Below are 19,638 nucleotides of genomic sequence, written 5' to 3'. Positions count from 1 at the left end.
AGGGCAGCAGTTCCGTGAAGAGTTTCCTTCCTCCTGCCCCAGCCCGCGCCCCGGCAGCCGCCCCAAGCACGGCTGCAAGCGCCTCTCATGTGACCGCCGGCTTCCTGTGCGCTCCCGGCTCGGTGCCGGTGCCGCGGGACGGGACGTGCCGAGGTGCTGCCGAGCGCTGTGCCCTCTGGCCCCAGTGCCATGCTGCGCCGCAAGCCCTCCAACGCCGGGGACAAGGAGCCAGGACACAGGAAGGTGAGTGCTGGCAGCATCCAGGTGCCCTCAGCACACACGGGTGTCCCTGCACACCCAGAGTTGTCCAAGCCTGGGCTGCCATGGGATGCTGAGCAGGAGGGCTGGTGCCAGGGAGCTGGGGCAGAGCCCCAGGGGGTTGCGAGAGCGTGGGAGCGGCACTGCCATCCGTCTGTCCCTGCTGCCACCAGCCACTGTGGCCTCGCCAGTGCGTAGTCCTGGCACTGCCCAGCTCCCACCCTGCCTTGCATCCTGGTGGGACGGGTGGCTGGGATGCACAGTCCCCGGGATCAGCATGGGTGCCAGCCTGGGTGCCGGTGGGACCCGCGGGGCTCTGCTGGGGGGGGGGAGCTGTGGCCCCCACTCTCCATGGCCTCCCCACGGCGTGGGCGGCCGCCTGCCATTTCCTGGGGGGCCGCGGCGGCGGTGCCGGGTGTGCAGCTCCCAGCCCGGCAAGGTGCTGCGGTCGAGGCTGCAGCTCTGTCACGTGTCGGCCGCTTCCTCTGGCAGCACCGCTCTGAGGTGGGAGCCACAGCAGCACCAGCTGCCAGCACCGTGGCCCCTTGAAAGCCCCCAGCGTGGCATGGCCGTGTGCCACCCCGTGACAACCTGTCTGGAGGCTGGAGTCACCGGGGGGGCCACAATCATCCCCCTGCACCAGGTCTCACACCAGCTGGCACTTCAGCTCTTGCCAAGCCCTGCTGGGCTGGCATCAGCATCGGCAGGTCACCGTGGGGAGCAGGGCAGTGCCTGGTGCCAGGGCCCTGCCCACGGCAGGCACACATCCCACCATGGCAGCTCATCCGTGCTGGGAAGCTCCCACGGGAAACCTGGGTGAAGTCCCCCTCACTGCACCGGGAGGACCCATCCAGCCCGGCAGGTCCCAGTGGGCATCCCCTGCCCTTGCCCAGCCACAGCCGCTCTCACTTCCCTCTCATTGCTGTGCTCCGGGAGAGCCCGGCCTCCCTGGCTCACATCCCACTGCCAGGCTCTCCAGGGCTTCTCCAGTGCTGGGCCAGCAGCTTTCCTGGCTTTGGAGCTGTTTTATCTCTGAAGGGAATGCTCCTGGGGGTTCAACGCTCCTGGGTCTGGTGGGTTTGGGGTGCTGGGGTGGGAGCGGAGATGCACCTGGAGCTGGCCCTGCCCTGTAAAGCCCCAGCGGGGGTGCTCTGGGTGTCCCACTCCGAGCCAGCCCTCTGCAAGGAATGGCAAAAACAAGTGCTGAAGGATGCTCGGTGGAGCCGAGGAGGAGGAGAATAAAGATGGGACAGGCTGAGCAGGGGCAGGAAGGGCCTCGTAAGGAGCTCAGAGCCGGCAGAGCCGCTTGAGAACGGAAATCGCTGTTTGTGGTGGTGGCAGAGTGAGAGCTGCGGTGCCTGCTCTGAGCGTGCCGGCAGTGGGAGCCAAGCTCACCCGGCCCGAACACGGAGTTCTGGCATCCAGGGATGAGGGAGACCCGGGACCGTGTGGCTGTGCTGGGATGCTGGCTGGTTGGCACCAAGGGCACTCCTGTCATGGAGAAACCCTTCCCATATGGGACAGGCACCAGAGGACATGAAGATGGAGGCAGGCAGGGGGCACAGGGAAGACTGGAAGGAGCAGGGGCACAGGGGTGCAGCAGGACTGAGATTCACAACCTGCCTTGATGGCTTTGGCGCAAAGATGGCACTGAGCCAGCTGAGGGTGCTCTCTGGGCTGTGGGGGACACTCGCAGTCAGAAAACACGGGAAACTTTCAGTCCTGGAGTTGACCACGGAGGCAGAAGCAGGGACGTGGCTGCTCTCATGTTCCCAGCCCTTCACTGCCTGCCCACTTGTGGGTGCTGCAGAGCCCTGTGTTCCCCCAGGACGTGCCTAGCCCATGTGCCAGGACAGCAGCGTGGCACAGCCCTGGGCTGCTCCCAGCTTGGCAGTGCCAGACTCCATACCGGAGCATCCCTGCCCCAGGAATGCTGTGCCAAGCAGCTGCACAGGCACTGAGAGCAATACCAGGGCTCTGCATCCTTGGTCTGGCGGGCTCATAGCACATGGCAGCTCTTGGAATGGGGTGAGACAGGGGAGACTGTGCCAGCCAAAAAACTCTCCCATCACCCTGGGATGGGCAGAGCAGCCCAGAGGGAGGAGGGGAGCTGGGGCAGGGGGTGCAGAGAGAAGCCCTCACACCTTTCCATCTCCCCTCTCACACCCCTCCCCCTGCCCCCAGCTTTCCCTCCAGCGCTCCAGCAGCTTCAAGGACTTTGCCAAGTCCAAGGTCAGCTCCCCCGTGCCGAGCGAGAAGGAGTTCAACCTGGAGGAGAATGTGAGTTCCCAGCCTCCCCAGGGCAGCAGCACCCCTTGACATGCCCTGCTCCCCTGGGATCCCCTTCCCAGCCTATTTCAGAGCTGGTTTCCCCAAACTCCTGGTCCTACCAGGGGCCCACATGCCATGGAGCAGCCCATGTTCTAGCATGCGTGGGATTTGGGGTTTCACAGCCCTGTGTGACCCCGCTGAGGCTTGCCTGGGATGGAGGACTCTGCCTTCACTCTCCATCCCTCTGGCAGATTCCTGAGAATGATCCCAGCAGTGCCAGCCCTGAGGATGCCCCGCGGAGCAGTGGGACGAAGCTGGGCAGGAAGTGGCGGGCGGTCATCTCCCGCACCATGAACCGCAAGATGGGCAGGATGGCCGTGAAGGCACTGGCCGAGGGCAAGGTGAGCGGGGGGTATGGGGGACATGGGCAGGTGAGTGGGGGGTATGGGGGACATGGGCAGGTGAGTGGGAGGTATGGGGGACATGGGCAGGTGAGTGGGGGGTATGGGGGACATGGGCAGGTGAGTGGGGGTCAGCTCCTCCTCCCCCAGCCTGAGCCCGGTCCCCGTAGCAGGGAGAGGTGGAGGAGGAGGGGTCCCCGTGCCCGCTGTCCCCAGATGGCAGCGCAGAGGAGCGGAGCCACGACGAGGTGCCGCTGTCGTACCTGGAGCTGGAGGAGGAGGAGGACGGGCGCCCACCCCTCAGCCGCCAGATGTCCAGCGGTGAGCCCAGCCCCAGCAGCACACCGGTCCGAGCCCCCAGCAGAGCACATCCTGACCCTCTTCTTCTCTGCAGGCAGCGACATTCCCAGCCCTGGTGGTCCCCGGGACAGCCTGCAGCTGGAGGAGACTGTCCCAGCCTACGCCGGCCCCTTCTGCGGCCGGGCCCGCGTCCACACCGACTTCACCCCCAGCCCCTACGACAAGGACTCGCTGAAGCTGCGGGTGAGCCACGGCCACTGCGGCCCTAGGGAGGGAGGGACGGTGGCTGGGGACCCTCCTGAGGCAGAGGTGTTCCCCAGCTGTCCCCAAGCCTGCACCCACTGCCACCCCATCTCCTTTGGTCCAGAAAGGGGACATCATTGGCATCATCGAGAAGCCGCCTGTGGGCACCTGGACTGGGCTGCTCAACAACAGGGTGGGCTCCTTCAAGTTCATCTATGTGGATGTGATCCCTGAGGAGACAGTCCCTGCCCGCAGGAGCCGGGGCTCCAGCCGGAGCAAGCGCCTCAAGCCCAAGACCCTCCATGAGCTGCTGGAGCGCATCAACCTGCAGGTGAGGGATGGCAGCCATGGGGAACAGTGGCACCCAGCACGTGCCCAGGGTGCCAGCAGTGGGACCACTCCCTCTCTGCTCCCCTTCACTATCCCCCATCCCTGTGGGTCCCTCCACTGAGTACCCCAGGGGCACAGAGGGGACACATGGGGCATTTCTGGGTGATGTGGGGGCAAGTGCCCACCACGGACCCACACCGGGGGCCAGGGGAGCCACCTGCTCATCCCTGCCCACCATCCCTCACCCAGGAACACATCCCCACCCTCCTGCTGAATGGGTACCAGACCCTGGAGGACTTCAAGGAGCTGAAGGAGACCCACCTGAATGAGCTGCACATCACAGACCCCCAGCACCGCGCCAAGCTGCTGACAGCTGCTGAGCTCCTCCTGGACTACGACAGTAAGAGCCCTGGGGAGGGAGACCCCCACCACCACCCACAGTCCCCCCTGCTGGGCACCCCAGCAGCACCACTAACGCCTCGGTCCCTCTCCCAGCAGCCAGTGAGCCGGAGGATGGTGACAGCTCTGAAGCCCTGCCATCACCCTCGGAGCCCAAAGGGGACATTCCCCGGGACTCAGGTTGCTTCGAGGGATCGGAGACCCTGGATGGCAGCCGGGAGGAGGCCGAGCTGGGGGGTCCTGAGGAGCAGCTGGGGGCTCTCTCCATGGCACAGTCCCCCTGAGCCCACTGGCACTGCTGCTTCCCACTCTGGCCCTGGCAGCAGGGACAGACCAGAGGGGACAGCTGCTGGCAGGGGACAGAGGAGCCCCAGCGGCGTGACCTCAGGGCCCAGCTTGGCCCCGGCACCACAGGCAGGTGCTGTACCCCCAGGACATTTTGCATGGTGCTGCCTGGCACTGCTGCCCCGATGTGGGGGCTCTGGGCACCCCAGGGCACCGTGCTCCAGGCATGGGCTGCTGCTCCTGGATTTGCCAGGAGGCTTGAGGGAGCTGAGGACAGGAGCCATGCCTGCAGGCAAATGAAGTCTTCACTGTCACTGCTCAGCACGGGCACATAGAGACCCCTCCTCACTCGCCATGGGGGGCAGCAGGATGCAAATAATGCAGCTAAGACACTCTGGAAGTGTGAGATGGAGAGGCTGGAAAGGCACAGGGAAGGGGGAAAAGGCAGCTGGCTTGGGGCAGCACAGACACGCAGGGGCTACAGCTCAGCCATTTTCAAACCAATTAAGTTTCCTTCATTGTTTTAAAATTAAAAAAAAAATAAGAAGAAAAAAATAAAGAACGCCCAACCCTTGCCCGACCTCCCCTTCCTTCTGGAGACCCCGACCAGCGCAGGCAGGCCTCACTGGCACGGCAGTCCCGGCAGGCAGCACTCCCCACACTGCATGGAATGGGGAGCAGCAGAGCCAAAAAATACACTTTTTCACACTGAATTTGAGATTTGGTCAGTAGCATGTTGGGGCGGCTCCCACGGCCGGCGGGGTGCTCAGGGCCAGGAGCAGGACCCCTGTCCTGCGGGGACGAGATGGGACCGGGCTGGCTACAGGGCCATGGCAGGGAGGCCAGGAGCAGCTGCAGGGCCACTGCGGACCCATGGCCACAGCCAGAGCAGCAGCTCTGCCCTCTCACCGGGAGAGGAGACCCCGGCACCGCAGGAGAGGGGGCAGCGCCGGTGCCACGTTAACGCCACGTCAACACCACTGTCACCCGCTGCCAGCCACAGCCCAGGGCCACGCTGCGAGGGCCCAGGGAAGAGGAGCGAGGTGGGAGGCACAGGCCGGGCTCCAGAGGGCTGCTCCACACAGCTGCTGAAAGCAGGATGGCATGAGGCCAGGGGCGGAGCAACAGCGACTTCCCGCTGCCAGGCAGGAGCATCATGGAGACACACACAGGACTGGCCAGGCAGGACACCCCCCACCTGCCACCACCCACTGCACACTTGCAGGAGGCACAGGAGTGCCCAGCACTCATGGTGTGGGATGGGGAGCTGCCAGGGCACGGAATGGCCTCTCCCCACCACGGGCCTCTGCAGGGACCCCGCAGGCCTGAGGGTCCTGCCAGCACAGGACAGGGAGTGGGGCAGGGGAGGAGGAGCCCTGCCACGACATGGAGCTCTCCCACCATCCCCCCCAGCCTCTTCTCCCGACTTTGCTGAGGACACACAGGTGAGTGACACCACACAGCCCATCCTCGGGCAGCCAGCACAGCCCTGGGAAGATCCAAGGCTCCCACAGCCAGTCTGGGATGGCTGAGAACTGCAGAGCAAGGCAGATGGGGGACACCGGAACACAAGGACACAACACAGTCAGGGCTGAGGTTCTGCAGAGCGGCCGTGCCACAGCAAGGGGAGGGCTCAGTGCAGACACCCAGCAGCAAATGCAGCCCCAGCACCAGCCAGGGAGCCGGTGGCACAGGCAGACCCTTCCCTGCAGCTCAGTACACCCTGGCACCACTCTGTGGCTGGTGTAGGTCGGGGAGGCTGCCCGCTCCTTCCCTCAAGCCCCCGGGTCGGTGTGAGCCCCAGGGCAGGGTGAGGAGGGTCCCCATCATAGCTGCTGCCCCAGCTATGTCACATGAAAAGGAGCACAGGAAGAAAGCTACTTAAAAACCGCTGCCAGCAGAACTCCTCCCCGCTTGTTTGGGTCCTCTGGGCACCACAACGTCTCCTGACAAGCCTTGCCACGCCAACCACAAAACAACGTCACAGATTAGAGGAAGGAGGGAGGAGGGGAGAGAGGATGCTACTGCCATGATTGCTTTCCCCTTCCCATGGGGATCCTCAGCAGGAGGGAGCAGGGGATTCCTCAGCAGGAGGGAGCAGGCTGGCCCTGACTGCTGAGCTGCTGGACCACGAGTTGCCCCATCAGAGCCGGGGCCAGGTAGAGGGACAGCCCCGGCCCTGAGCCGGGATGGAGCATCCAGGACAGCCTGCAGAGCCAGAGGCCCAGCCCTGGCCGCAGGCAGACCTGCCTCAGCAGTGGCAGTGCCCCGTGGTGACCAGGGCGTGCCACCCACACTCGCTGTCCCGTGCCACGGCTGGCCCACACCGTGGTGAGTAATGACTAAAGCAAAATGGCCATGGGGAATCAGGTGCCTGCCATCCAGCCCTCCTCCTCCTCCTCTCCTCCATCACTTCCAGCTTTGATTAGACAAAACAAGAAAGTTCTCCCTTCCAAGCAGACGCTAGTGCTCCGCTCGCCCAGCGTCCGGGGAGGGCACCGGGACCTCCCCAGGCGTTCGCTGCTTCTCCTCCGGCATCTCGGTGTCACTCAGGGATGGCGCAGGGACCTGGGGAGAGAGGACAGAGTGACCTGCAGGGACACACCCCGGTACAGAGCACCTGTCTGAGCATACAGGCCCCACGGCTCTGCTCCTGCCTCCAGCTCCACCAGCAGCAGTCTCGGCTGGGCTTGGGAAAAGGAGAAACCAGGGGCCCCCCAACAAAAACAACAAAAGCTTCGGGAAGAGCTGGAGCACTGGACTGCTCCAGCAGAAGTGGTCTGGACTGTATCCACCAGAGAAGCAGCAGATTGTGCCCAAGCATGAGCAGGCCCAAACATTTCCCACCATGTTCATGGAATAATTTAGGGAAGTGCACTCTGGAGGTCTCCTGTCCAACTATGTCCTTAAAGCAGGGCTAATTTCAAACACAGAGCAGGCTGCTCTCCAAAGACAGAGATCTCACACCTGTGAGGACCCTTCCCAGGGAGAGCCCTGCAGCTCACATGCAGCACCAGAACAAGATGCAGGCAACATCCCACCCCTCCCCAGACCCTCCCAGCTCCATGGGTGACAGCTCCTGAGTGCTCTCATGGCAGTACTGATCTCCAAAACCACAGCCAGCTGTGATCTCCTTTGAGGAAACTCCAGGAAACCAAGAGGCCCTGGTTTCCAGCGTCAGACCAAACTGGCTTTTCACCAGCAGCCTCTCAGCACAGCCCCCCTATGTCGTTCTGTCCTTCCTACATCACTCTCAGCTTTCCCTCACTGTCCAAGAGCCCCCCCAGCTCCCAAGAGGATTACTCACGACACTGGGGAGAGGAATGCTGCCATCCTGCTGCTTCATGCTGCTCTCCTCAGCCTGCCTGGGGCCCTGCATGGCCGGGGGCTCCTGCGTGCCAGGCCCCCGTGGGCACGGCCCCTCCTGAGCTGTGCTCTCCTCCTGCTGCAGGATGCCCCGTCTGTCCAGGACACTGCAAGAACAGAGCCATGCCATCAGAGACACATGCTTCCCCAGATCCCATCTCTTTTCCCAGCAGGAGAAGTGCTGGTGGAAGGCAAAGGTCAGGGCTGCCCCTCAACAGCTTACCTGGGAGGCAGAGGCCCACAAAGCACCTCACAGCAGTTCTTCACTATGTTGCCGTGGCTGTAGGGATTCTGCACACGGTTCTTCCCAGTCCAGGACCCCTTAATCTGAAACAGTCAGGCACAAGGTCAGGTCTGCCCCAGGGAAACCCTCCCCCAGAGCCCTGCCTTGGCCTGCAGAGTGGGCACAGCTGTGACGTGCTGAGAAACGGCAACGGCTCAGAGGAAGAGTCTACTTACGTCTTCGTTGGTTGTCTGATTCAGTGCCACCAGGAAGGTGTGGAACCCAGTTAACCCCACCACCGACCACAGCGTGAAGAAACAGATGAGCACCTCCAGTACAGTGAGAACAGTTAAGGACTGGGAACAGCTGGGGAGCGGGCCCAGCCCACCTATCACAACCCTCAAGCACACCAACTTCTCTTCCCCTCCTAACCATGGTTTTCTGTTTTAGCCTCCTCCCAAAAGCCACAAAACTGCTCCCCATCTTGTCATCGGTGGAAAAATGCCCAGAGATACATGTTAGAGTGGCCTGGGCAGCCCATCCATAATGCAGCTCCCACTAGCCCCCAGCTTTAGAGAAGAAGCACTGTGGAAGGATATGTCCCTGGGGTTTCCTTCAACGTGTTCAGAAATCCAATCTTCAGAGATTCTGCAATACAAAAAGCAAGAGATATTTTTTACTCTGGAACATCCCATCAAATTCCCTTTCCCACTCCATCACTCTGGTTTCCCACCGCTATCTGTACCCTTACTCCCTCCCTCCTTCCCAGCCCTCCAGCCAGACTCACTCAGTGCTACGTAGACGATGTTGAAGGTGAAGATGTAGATGGTGAGGAGGGAGAGCGAGAGGATGAAGAGGTAGAAGTAGCGGTAGTTCCTCTTCCCCACACAGTTGCCCACCCAGGGACAGTGATGGTCGAAGCGCTCTGGGGAAGCCAAGACGGAGATCAGCACCCTCCAACACAGCCCTGCCCACCTCCGGATCCTTGCTCCTGTGCCCCTACCTCAAAAATCTCTCAGGCTAATAAGGACTCCTAAGTCCAACACTCTGCTCACTCAGGACTCTGTATCCCAGCCCCCGTCCAGGAAGGGAGACCAGGTCAGAAAGTCCAAAATCGTTTCATAATGAGTCATTTTGCACATTAAGAGAGAGTTTGAACTTGGCCCCTTGTGTGTCTTCTCTCCCTGGGGTACAACAGCCACAGCACACGGGTTAGATGAAGGCCTGGGAGTCCCCAAGTTGTTACCCAACCCACTATATACCTACTAGAATAATCAGGAGAGGGTTCGTGGAAGTGCATAAACACACAAAGGTCGGCAATCTGAAGAGGAGGAACGGGATTTCTACCTGGAGCAGCAATGCTGAACATAAGCCAATTATATACACAGGAGGACAACAACCAGGGCACCCCATAGGATAGCACAATCCCCATGCTGATGAAGGAGCTGCTGTCATCCAAGACACAACTCTCCACTAGAACCCTCCAGCAAGGCCAGAGTCCAGTGGAACAGAAAAACAGGCTGTGCACACACACACACACGGAGAAGTTGGACTTGGTTAGGCTAGTTATTGCCAAAGTCCTGGCAAAGAGTAACCACGTGGCTCCAGGCGCTGAGCAAACATCAAGCTCCTTCAGCATAAGACAAGGCAGCCTGTCCCTATGTGGACACACCACCACTCAAGACCCGCCCAGCATGAGGCACAGGTCTCCCTCTGTCCTAGTTAGGACAGCTGAGATCAGTTCATCATGGTATGGGTGTAACCCAAAACTGTGTATTCTATAGCCTTCCATGCCATTTCCCAGAAACTGTTGTCAATAGACTATTCGCACCCTCTGCCCATAGAGCCTGACTCCTCAGGCTATAAACTAGGTGTTAGAGGCCTGTGAGATAGGAGGATGCTCTTGTCCTCACACCCTTTGTGGAACTCCCCACCCTGAGGGAAGTACTGAGCATTCCTGCCTGAACTGGAGGGTATATAATTTTGGAGTTTTGGAACATTTTTAACCCACTCGTGGGATCCAGAGGAAGACTGCAGCTCATCGCTCTCAACCAGACTTAGACCACCACCCTATACTGGACTGCAATCACCACTTTTGACCAGACTGCAACAGCTCTCCCACCAGCAGGTTCTTCCCCTCTCCCTTTACTTTGGACTCAAGCGGGGCCCAAGGAACACCACTTTGTTCATGCCCCAGGGTACTGGGTTATACATTTGGGTTTTGTGGGTTAAGACCAATTGTTTGTTTGTATGATTGTACTTACTGTATTATTGTAATAAATTGTTATTCTGATTTATAATCTCTCCTTTGAGTTGAGTTCATTTCCCCTGCTGGTTAACTCTTAAACCAGCACACCCTCTTTCTCCAAGGTTCCCCCACAGGAGCTGAGGGCAGGAGCAGGCCCAGCCCTGCACTCACCCACGCAGTTGTCGCAGATGCTGCAGTGCGAGGCGCGGGGCGGGCGGAAGATCTTACACGTGTAGCAGTACTTGAGCTTCACGATCTGGTTGTTGATCTGGAAGTTCTTGATGCGCGGGGGCGGGCGCTGGCCCTGTGGCACGGTCCCGTTGGTGGCCTCTGCCAGAGAGAACAGAGCACAGATCGGACCTGCTGCTACAACACGACAGGCCCAGAACGACAACTCGTTTCCCTGCCTTTCCTACCAGCGGGACCAGAGCCTGTTGGCTCCAGAGCCGGCGGCTGCAGCTCTGCTCATGCGAGCCAGAGCCAACCTGGCAGCTTGGAGGCAGGAAAAGGGATGCCAGAGCTTTCATGGGCACGTTGAGAGGAGGCTAGGGGTTGTCACCCGCATTCATAAAAACTCCTCTCTCCCTGAGGGATCAAGGGGCCACACCAAACTTCCTGCACCCCTTCCCAAAAGCAAACTTTGTATGTACATGGCTACAGGAGAGAAAGTAGCAGGTGAAAGGGTTCCCAGAGAGAGACGCAGGCACATCATGCCCCCTTTTTGAGACTTGGCCAAGCACAATGGGCCAGCAGATCAGGGCGCTCCTCACTTTTGGAGGTCCAGCCAGGAAGAAAGGCTCTGCAGGGATTGCAGCCTAAAAATATGCCAGAAATACAGAGGCTTTTCCAGCCCTCCCCAGGTTGGCTGCCCCACACTCACCAATCTCCATCTCGATGAAGGCTGCCTCGTCAGGCAGGGCCCTCGGGATCACCCCGGGGTCGCTGAAGCTCGTCCGCAGCAGCGTGGCCATGGCAAACAGGAAGAGAACTGCTGCAAACACGGGGATGGCCGGGGACAGCTGGACAGCCAGGTACCGGCACCTGCAGACACGGGGCGGGAGGAGATGAGTCAGAGCGAGTCTGGAGTCTGCCGGCACCGGGCTGAGCACGCCTGGCACGGCATCAAAGCCCCGGCGCTCCTGAGCACTGGTAAGATCTAGAGCAGAGAAGCTGTTCAGCATGTCCTTCTGATTCGCCACCACAGGGGAATGCTCCTGGGGCAGCTCCAGTGACCAGGCACCATCACAGCACTGCTGTGTTTTCCACCAGCCAGGCACAGATACTTCCCAGCATCTGTTCTGTTTTCAGATCCAGTTTTGGGCGGTGCCAGAAATGTGACCAGGGAGCTGGAGAGACCATGCCTGTTAGACCCCTGCTGCCAAGGGATGGGCTGGAGCTCCAGAAGAAGCACCCAAGGCCTGGTCGAGGACCTACCATGCCGGAAGGCATGGAAGCACATGAGGATGGTGGGAATCTCTAGCTGGCCCCTAAAGGGCAGTAGCTTCCAGTACCACAGAAATTACTGGAATTTACTGCGTCCTGTGCTTCTCAGGAATGGGTTCCTCTGGAAGTGCAACATTCCCATGCAATGTCTGTCTTCCTCTGGCTTTTCTGAGGTAAGGGACTGAAAAGCTCCAAATAAAGCAGAAAGGCTCCTGCTCCAAGATTTCCCAAGCCCAAGAGGGAACATGGTACAAGGTTTGTTTGCTCTAAAATGCAGCAAGACTCGACAAGGAGTTTATTGTTCTGATCCTGCTGATGGAGGAAGTGCAAAGGGAGCATGGGGCTCATTTCATCATAGCTGTGCTGCTCCCACATAGCCGCATCCATGTTCCCATGAGCACCACAGCGCAGGCCTGGGCAGAAGTCATGGTTTAGAGACATACGGGGCTGAAAGAAAACACATATTTATCCTAATTCCTTCAGAAAATCCCACTGATATTGGGTCAAAATTCCTATAGAGCTTACCTATGGTTTAAGGGAAACCCCCCCCAATCCCACCATTCGTGCCATGTCTCACCTCTCCTCTCACACGTTGCTTCCCTGGGTGCCTCCTGATGCAGCTGAGCACTGAGGCTTTCAGGCACCTGGCTTTCCTAGACCCACCCTTCACCCTTTTTGGTGAAGGGTGGATCAATTCCTTCTGTTCCACAGTTACTCTCCAAGAGAGCATCAGTCTACTGCAGTGAGAGGACGGGGATTATGCTCCCTGGGGGGGCTGCCATCCCAACCAAAGCCATTTCCACCAGCTCCACAGCACTGACTACTTAATTCTGGACAGCATTCCCACCACAGCTTCCCCAAACACAATGCAGCTTCCAGCTCTGCAGACCCACCACAGGAACGCTCACCAGGCCACTGGCTGTCTCCAGCGACTGTCCCCAGCGTGTGACAAGGACAGAAGGGCTGCACACTGGAGCTACAGCGTGCTTTGGCCACAGCTGCAACACCAAGCACCCACAGTGATGCACATGGCTTGTCCCATACACCAACATCCTTAATTTCAGACACTGCACACTCCTCAGTTCCCCAAAACAACGTCCCTGTGCCGAGCCTTGCCCACAGCCAAAGAGCCAGAGGGCTGAGCTTATCGTCTTCAGGCAGCACAAGATAACTTTGCATTCCCTCTGCAAGGGCAAAGTCCAGGGAGAGCTGCAAGTCAGTCAGAGAGCAAACAGAAACCTTGGAGCCCATTTGGGGTAGAAATATGGGTTTAGGAATATGTAATATGGGTTTAGGTGTGGGTCAGCCTCTTCTCCCAGGTTACAAATGACAGGACAAGAGCACACAGCCTCAAGCTGTGCCGGGGGAGGTTCAGGTTGGACATCAGAAATTTCTTCCTGGAAAGGGTGGTCAGGGAGGTGGTGGAGTCACCATCCCCAGAGGTGTTCAAGAAACGACTGGACATGGCACTCAGTGCTCTGGGCTGGGTGACAAGGTGAGGATTGGTCAAAGGTTGGACTAGATCATCTTGGAGGTCTTTTCAAACCTAAATGATTCAGTGATGCTGTGATTATTCCTTGAAAATCTGGACACTGTCTGCCCCAAAGGGCTGCAGCCTGACCCTTGTTCAGCTGACACGACAGCTTTTGGAACTGCCGTGACAACATGAACATATTGTGGGTTTAAATATGGATCCATGAACTGTGTTAAAGCTGAGCCACAGCCCTCCTGCTTCCACATGGGCTTAGCTTAACTTCCCTTAACTAGGCTGGCTTCTGTAGCCCCTCACAGCTGAGGGCAGAGGTGTGAGAGCCAGAGGAGCTCTCACCACACTGAAACTGCACAAGGCCCAACGTGGAGCCCAACATGGAGCCCCCCACGTGCCTCCTGTTCTCCACTGCACTGATGGGGCCTCACTCTTCCAGAGGTGACTGCTGGTGTCCACAGCAGGGACAGCAACCACACAAAGTCTTGACTTGGTACTCAGGTACTCACTAGCATTGGGGTATCTTCGGTCTATGCTGCATCTCCAGCATGATTTCACTGCTCAGTAACAGACATTTTAAAGATCTTTTGTTTGGGAGAGCTCGGAGCCAACAGAGATGCTCTGTTGGCATGTGAGGATGCTGCTCCCCCACTCCCAGCACCATATTTGTGCTCCGGAGCGTTTTGTCACCGACAAGCAGACAATACCAGCACTATCACAATTCATTGTCACGGAGGGGTGGGCTGGGGGCAGGAAGGCTCAACAAAGAGATCATTGGAATGGGGGGGTGGGGGGAGAAGCAGCTGGGAGGTGCCACTAGTTACAGTGCTTGGCCGGTTATTTTGTGCCCTCTTGAGAAGGTCTGTTGTAATCAGCACATTGAGCAAAGCTCTGAAGGAAGGGGAAAGCCACCATGCCTGGATGACAGGGACTGCAGCCACAGCCACTGGGCACTGCATCTTCTACACAGGCCCCAACTGTGCTCAGCACAAGCTTCATGATATCAGTCACTCACATCTCACCTGCAAATCAACTTTCCTAAACTACGGCACAACCACACTGTGAGTGCCAGCAGAGCTGTATCTTTCCCAAACACCTGACCCTCACCAGGGCACTTCAGCCATCTGCACCTCCCAGCTCTGGGACGGTGTCCAGGAGCCACTGTGCTTGTGGTAAGTGTGGAAGAGGCTGCTCCGAAGCCCGGGTAAGTGCCACAACCACAAATCTGCGTCCAGGCCCTTCCCAGCAGCACCAGGCAGAGCTGGAGCTCTCCATGGAACCTCTCCTCATCTGCCAGCGGTGACACAGAAACCCTCACTACAGACCCACATCAACTGCCAGCACACACCATGTGCTTCTGACCCGGCTGAGGCAGGACACAGATGCATTACGCTGATGTTATTGTTCTTTTCCTGGCTAAAAAATCAAGTTTCCACACAAGCAGATCACCCCAAGATCCACACGGGAATGAGGGTGTCACAGAGGACATGCAGGGAGGCTGAAGTCATCTCCTGAGAAGGAACCCACATACGAGAAAAAGGTCAATTGAAACCCCAGGAGCAGCCACTGCACATACAAACAGGAGCGAAACAAGCTGAACTCTGGACACCAACAAACTCACCTCTATCCAAAGAAATTACAGTGATTAAAAAGCACCGATCAACTCATGTGTAAGTTTTGACCGCGCCTGTCAGAGATCTGTCTAGAGGTAACACCATCTCAGAGGCTCCTCTGTCAGCCTTGGGTCTCTGGGGTTCGGAAATCAAAACTAAAAAATAAAGTCACATGAGGGGCAGTGTAGGTGTTTTCAACCTATCAGAAGACAAACACATTTTCATCTCTACAAAGCTAAGAAAGTCGGAAAAACAAAGTGACAAATATACCTGGGCATTGGAGAAGCCTCTGACATTTACAGATATCAAGTTCTGTGCTGAAAAGCTGGAGGCAAAAGAAATCCCATTCCCTTCAGCTATGTGAGGAACTCACTTCAGGCCATGAGACAGGCTGGCAAACTGTAAAGGGAACTCCCAGCCTGAGAGAGGATGCAGCATCCCATCATCCTCGTTCCCAAAGGGATTTCACAAGTGCTTTACATGGGCCTCTCTCACGCCGGAACACCACGGGCAGAGTTACGAGCTAAGTGCCCAGCCACAGGGCTGACATTACCGTTAGGAGTCTGAAATAACGCCCAGAGGATGTGGAACTGAATTTTATGGGACATGTTATGGAGCAGACCTAGTTAAGCACAGGTCTCGGACCCTGCAGGGACCAGCCCTGAGCAGCGGGAGCTGCTCCCTGATGAAGTGGTGGTGAGAGAGGTGCCCTTGGGCAGAGGACCCTGGTGGCTGCAGAGCCCTTCCCGGGAGCCAGAGCCAGCACGGCTCCGTCCCTCTGCCTTATCCAGGAGAGAGGAGCCGGATCTCAGGTACGGCACTGAGCTCTGCCAGCCTCTGGGTCCCGTTCGCTCCCGGATGGGGGGACTTACGCGATCCCAGACCACAGCGCTGCGGATTGGGGGATCAAAGCACGGAAACTCCCACCCACAGGGCTGAGGAGGCTCAGCCCGCTCGCCTGCGGACACCGCGGAGGAGCCGATGGCACTGGAGATACTCGGAGGAAAAAAACACCACCAGAAGCAGCAGCCCAAAGAGCACGGCCGTCATTCCAGGGCTGCGGAGGACCCTGCCAGCGAGGGACGGCGGTGGCTTTTCCCCTGATGTGGGTGCCGGTCCCCACCAGCGCCGGCTGTAACCGGAGCCAGCACAGCCCGGAGCGCCGGGATCAAGCCCGGCCCGGCGCAGGGCGAGCAGCCAGACAGATCCTGGCTCCAGGCACCCCCGGAGCCGTGTTCAGACAAGGTGTGACTGCGCAAGTGATTCAGCTGAATGGAAAAGGCACCACGGCACGGGCAGCCCTGCAGTGAGCGGGCAGGGAGGGGAAGGGCTCCTCCGCCCACCACCGACTGCCACGCTCCAAATCCAGACCCTAACACCCGGATGGCTCCTCTGAGGCACGAGTTTTAAGAGGGGAAACCAGGAATTTGCATGCAAACGCAAAAGAATCTGCCAAAAGCTGAGACAAATGCACAACACGGTGAAAGCTCAAGGTTGAGACCCTCACCCAAAGCTCCCTAAGGTGCGTGGAAGGTGCACAGGGCAGGCAGGGAGCCCGGCTGCTCATCTCAGCCTGGTCGGTGCAAAAGAGACCCTGGGGAGTCCTTCCAGATGGGAAGGCAATATCTCATCCCTCTCCCAAACACAAAAATCCCCAAACAAGTTCAAAACAACTCCCTCTTTACCAAACAGAAAACACTGAGATATTATGCACTGAATCAAATGGGTATTCGGGCTTTTCCCAAACTTTTCCTTGTCTTCCTTAGATGATTTAACTAAAATTCAAAAGTGATCCTACTCCCAGCAGCACTTCCCCTGCACAGCCCACCCTCTGGCTCTAGGCACGGTCTGGATGTCTCAGTGCAAGCAACCCCTCCATAGGCCTCTGCTTCCCAGAGCATGGAAAGGGGCTTCTAAAGGAATTTCTAGTCACATTCCAGGCTAACCACGGCCTAGGGATGGAACACAGCCTTAGCTCACTCTGCCTGGTGCAGCTGGTGAGGGCAACCACAGCAGAGAGGGATGTGGTTCACGCTCCACAGGACCCACAGGGAGCCAGAGCAATTATCCCTCAAATCAGTGTTTCTGGAGCAGCAAAAAGCATTTCTGGAGCAGCAGTTCTTCCTGCAAGGCAGGAAGGCTCAGCCCCACTTTTCAGACGGAAAAAAAAACCCAAACAACAAACCAAGAGTGGTGTCACTTGGTACCTCAGAATTCAGACTGAGCCAGGGATAATTTGGGTAAGGAACTAGGGAGAGCCATGCCAGGCCAGGGGATGTGGAGACAAGTTCCCTAGCCTGGGGAAGATGCTGAAGAGGCCAGCATCTGGGCTGAGGGGTTTATGGCTCTGCAGGGACAGCCAGGGCTTAGCCAGGGAGCAGCTCCTTCCGCTTGCTTTTCCTGGCTTAACAAGCTTTTGTGTTACCCAATCCTGTGTCAGCCCTTCTCCTGCCCCAGAACACAAACATACCCAAGGGGACTGAGGAAGGGAAGTTTTGCAGTTCTTTAGCTGATCCAATTTCATCCTCAAACCAGGTGACAGGGGTGCCCTGTACCCTCCCACAGCATCAGCTGGGGCAAACATAAGCTTTTCCCTTTATGTTTTTTTTTTTTTTGATTGTAGGGTTACTTTAATGCCAGCCCAGCTCCCAGGGATTGCTGAAAGGAGGGGGTAGGTCCCTCTCCTTCAGCAGGATCCAGGGTTTTGGCTGCAGAGCTGATCTAAGGGGTGGCTGGACCCTCCCCAAATACTGGAGTGGCTCTGGCTGTGGGGCCTCTGCTGTAGTGCAGCACTGGGGGCAGGTCAGACTGTCAGGAGCCTCGGAGCCACCAACCTCATTCCTCATTAATCCCCCAACAGGGCCACCTCCCTGGTGGGGCTGACAGGGGTGGCTGCATGTCCCCCCAAGGGCAGGGACACAGGCTGGACCCCGGGGCTGCAGCAGCAGTGCCCTTACACCCCAGCCATCCCGGGGCCAGGAGCACTCGGGACTGCCAAGCCCCAGACAGAGGAAAGGGTGACCCATGGGGACAGAGGGCCAGTGTCACCCTGCAGGGTCCAAACACAGGGAAGTGTCATCCCATGGGCAGAGCCGGGGGAATGATCTGGTAGGGCCCATCCTCCCCAAAACCTCCAGGCTCAGTCTACTGAGGGCCAGGAGGCAGATCTGGGCAGGCAGAGCCGCACCGTGCCAGGCTCCCCTCTGCCAGGCTGCTTCATGCCAGGCTCCCCTCCCTCTCCCAAGGCCCCCGGACCGGTCCCCAGTCCCATCCCAGCCCCTCTGGGGTCCCCGGGGGAACTCACTCGAAGGCAAAGAAGAGGGCGCAGGTGCCGAGGATGAGGAAGAGCGTCAGGTAAAAGATGCCCTTCTGGCGGGCCATCATGATGCGGCCGTCGCAGCAGAAGGTGTTCCTGCCCGGCAGCTTCTCCCATTTCCGAACCACCTTCTTCCTCGCAACCATCACCGACATGGCGGGGCCGTCACTGGGGCGGCGGCGGCCGCCGCGCGTCCGGGCGCTGCTGCTGCTGCTGCTGTTGCTGCTGCTCCTGCTGCTCCGCCGCCCGCGCCCCCGGCATCATCGGGGCCCCGCGGGGCTGCGCTGGCGGCTGCGGGAAAGGGAACCGGGAGAGCGCTCGGTCAGCACCGGGGAGGCGGCGGCGGCAGCCCCGGGCCGGGGGGTGGCGGCCGTCGCCATGGAAACCCCGCGCCCAGGAGGGGCGTCGCCGCGGGAACCCACCGGGGAGGGGGCGCGGGGCGCGGCCCTACGGGGAGACCATCGACTGGGCGGGGAGGGGGCGGCGGGGCGGCCCCGCGACGGGAGGGGACGGGGCGCGGCCGGGCAGGGCAAGGCAGGGCAGGGCAGCACCCGCCCCGCAGAGGGTAGAGGGCAGAAGGGGAGGGCTCGAGAGGGCGCGGGGGGTCCCGCGCCGCCGCTCACCCGGTGCCGGTGCCAGTCGGGCCGGGCCGGTCGCTCCCTCCGCGCCGGGAGGGGCCGCCACGCCCCGCAACCCAAAGGGGGCGCGGCCGCCGCCGCCATTGGCCCCGCCGCGCCCCCGCGCCCCGCCCCGCTCGCCTATTGGCCGCGCTTGCTGCCACTCCACGGCGGCTCCTCCCGTCCCGCCCGCCCATTGGCCGCCAGCGCTGTCGTTCTGAGGAGGATCCTCCCTCTTCTGAGCTTCCCGCGTGTCCATTGGTCAGGTACGCTGTCACTCAGCGGCCCTGGCCCCGCCCCGGTGCGGACAAGGGGAGGCGGGGCGGGGGCGCGGCCCGGCACGTGTCGGGGGCGGGGCCTGGGCCGGGTGCGGCGAGATCGGGATAGGGATCGGGATCGGGACCGGGACGGACACGGGGTGTCACTGGCCTGGCCCGGGTCCCGCCAGACCCCCGGCGGGGCCTGACCGGCGCAGCTCCGCTGTTCCTGGTTTTCTTTTCCGTTCTCTCGCACCAGGTGCCCACCAAGGACCGGGCTGCCGAGCCCCACTTCTGCCGCGGGGAGCACACGGGGAGTTCCCCGCCTGCCCCTCCCACATTTTGGGGCCGCACTCCTGTTTGCTGGCCTTGCACACCGGGACCCTGGGGTTTGGTGCGAGGAACACCCCGGTGTCCCACACACGGTGCTCCCCGTGGGCATGTGGCAGCCGGCGGCGGCAGGGCCCCGGAGCCTCAAATCCGAGGGGAAAAATAAGGAACTTTTTTCCCCCCCGGTTGTTGCTATGGAGACGGGAGCAGATGGGGAGCAGTTCGTTATCCCTCTCTCTTCGCCAGCCCCTG

At 59.6% G+C, this 19,638-nt stretch overlaps 2 protein-coding genes across 3 annotated transcripts; one reads left to right on the top strand and one right to left on the bottom strand.

The window, feature by feature from the left end:
• Window positions 1-174: 174 nt before the first annotated feature.
• Window positions 175-5,141, top strand: SASH3 (SAM and SH3 domain containing 3). The gene is made up of 8 exons (XM_027734310.2): window positions 175-243; window positions 2,443-2,538; window positions 2,781-2,930; window positions 3,101-3,251; window positions 3,325-3,473; window positions 3,598-3,804; window positions 4,053-4,203; window positions 4,299-5,141. The coding sequence occupies exons 1-8, from the start codon at window positions 190-192 to the stop codon at window positions 4,484-4,486; spliced, it is 1,146 nt and encodes a 381-aa protein (XP_027590111.1). The 5' UTR covers window positions 175-189; the 3' UTR covers window positions 4,487-5,141.
• On the bottom strand, window positions 4,976-18,878 carry ZDHHC9 (zinc finger DHHC-type palmitoyltransferase 9). 2 transcript variants are annotated; one of them, XM_027734309.2, is made up of 10 exons: window positions 18,806-18,878; window positions 18,171-18,473; window positions 11,205-11,365; window positions 10,496-10,654; window positions 8,864-9,001; window positions 8,676-8,724; window positions 8,313-8,415; window positions 8,077-8,180; window positions 7,795-7,960; window positions 6,951-7,055 (listed from the first exon to the last, which is right to left on the bottom strand). In XM_027734309.2, the coding sequence occupies exons 2-10, from the start codon at window positions 18,335-18,337 to the stop codon at window positions 6,951-6,953; spliced, it is 1,152 nt and encodes a 383-aa protein (XP_027590110.1). In that variant the 5' UTR covers window positions 18,338-18,473; window positions 18,806-18,878. The 2 variants fall into 2 exon arrangements, with proteins under 2 accessions (XP_039238640.1, XP_027590110.1); XM_039382706.1 differs by lacking the exon at window positions 18,806-18,878 and having other exon boundaries at window positions 4,976-7,055; window positions 18,171-18,393.
• Between the last annotated feature and the right edge of the window lie 760 nt (window positions 18,879-19,638).

Source organism: Pipra filicauda, unplaced genomic scaffold (assembly GCF_003945595.2).
Source record: "Pipra filicauda isolate LSUMZ 115617 unplaced genomic scaffold, ASM394559v2 scaffold281_size1565311_pilon, whole genome shotgun sequence".
NCBI lineage: Eukaryota > Metazoa > Chordata > Aves > Passeriformes > Pipridae > Pipra > Pipra filicauda.
The sequence above is the reverse complement of the archived record's forward strand: the minus strand, read 5'-3'. Positions and strand labels throughout refer to the sequence as shown.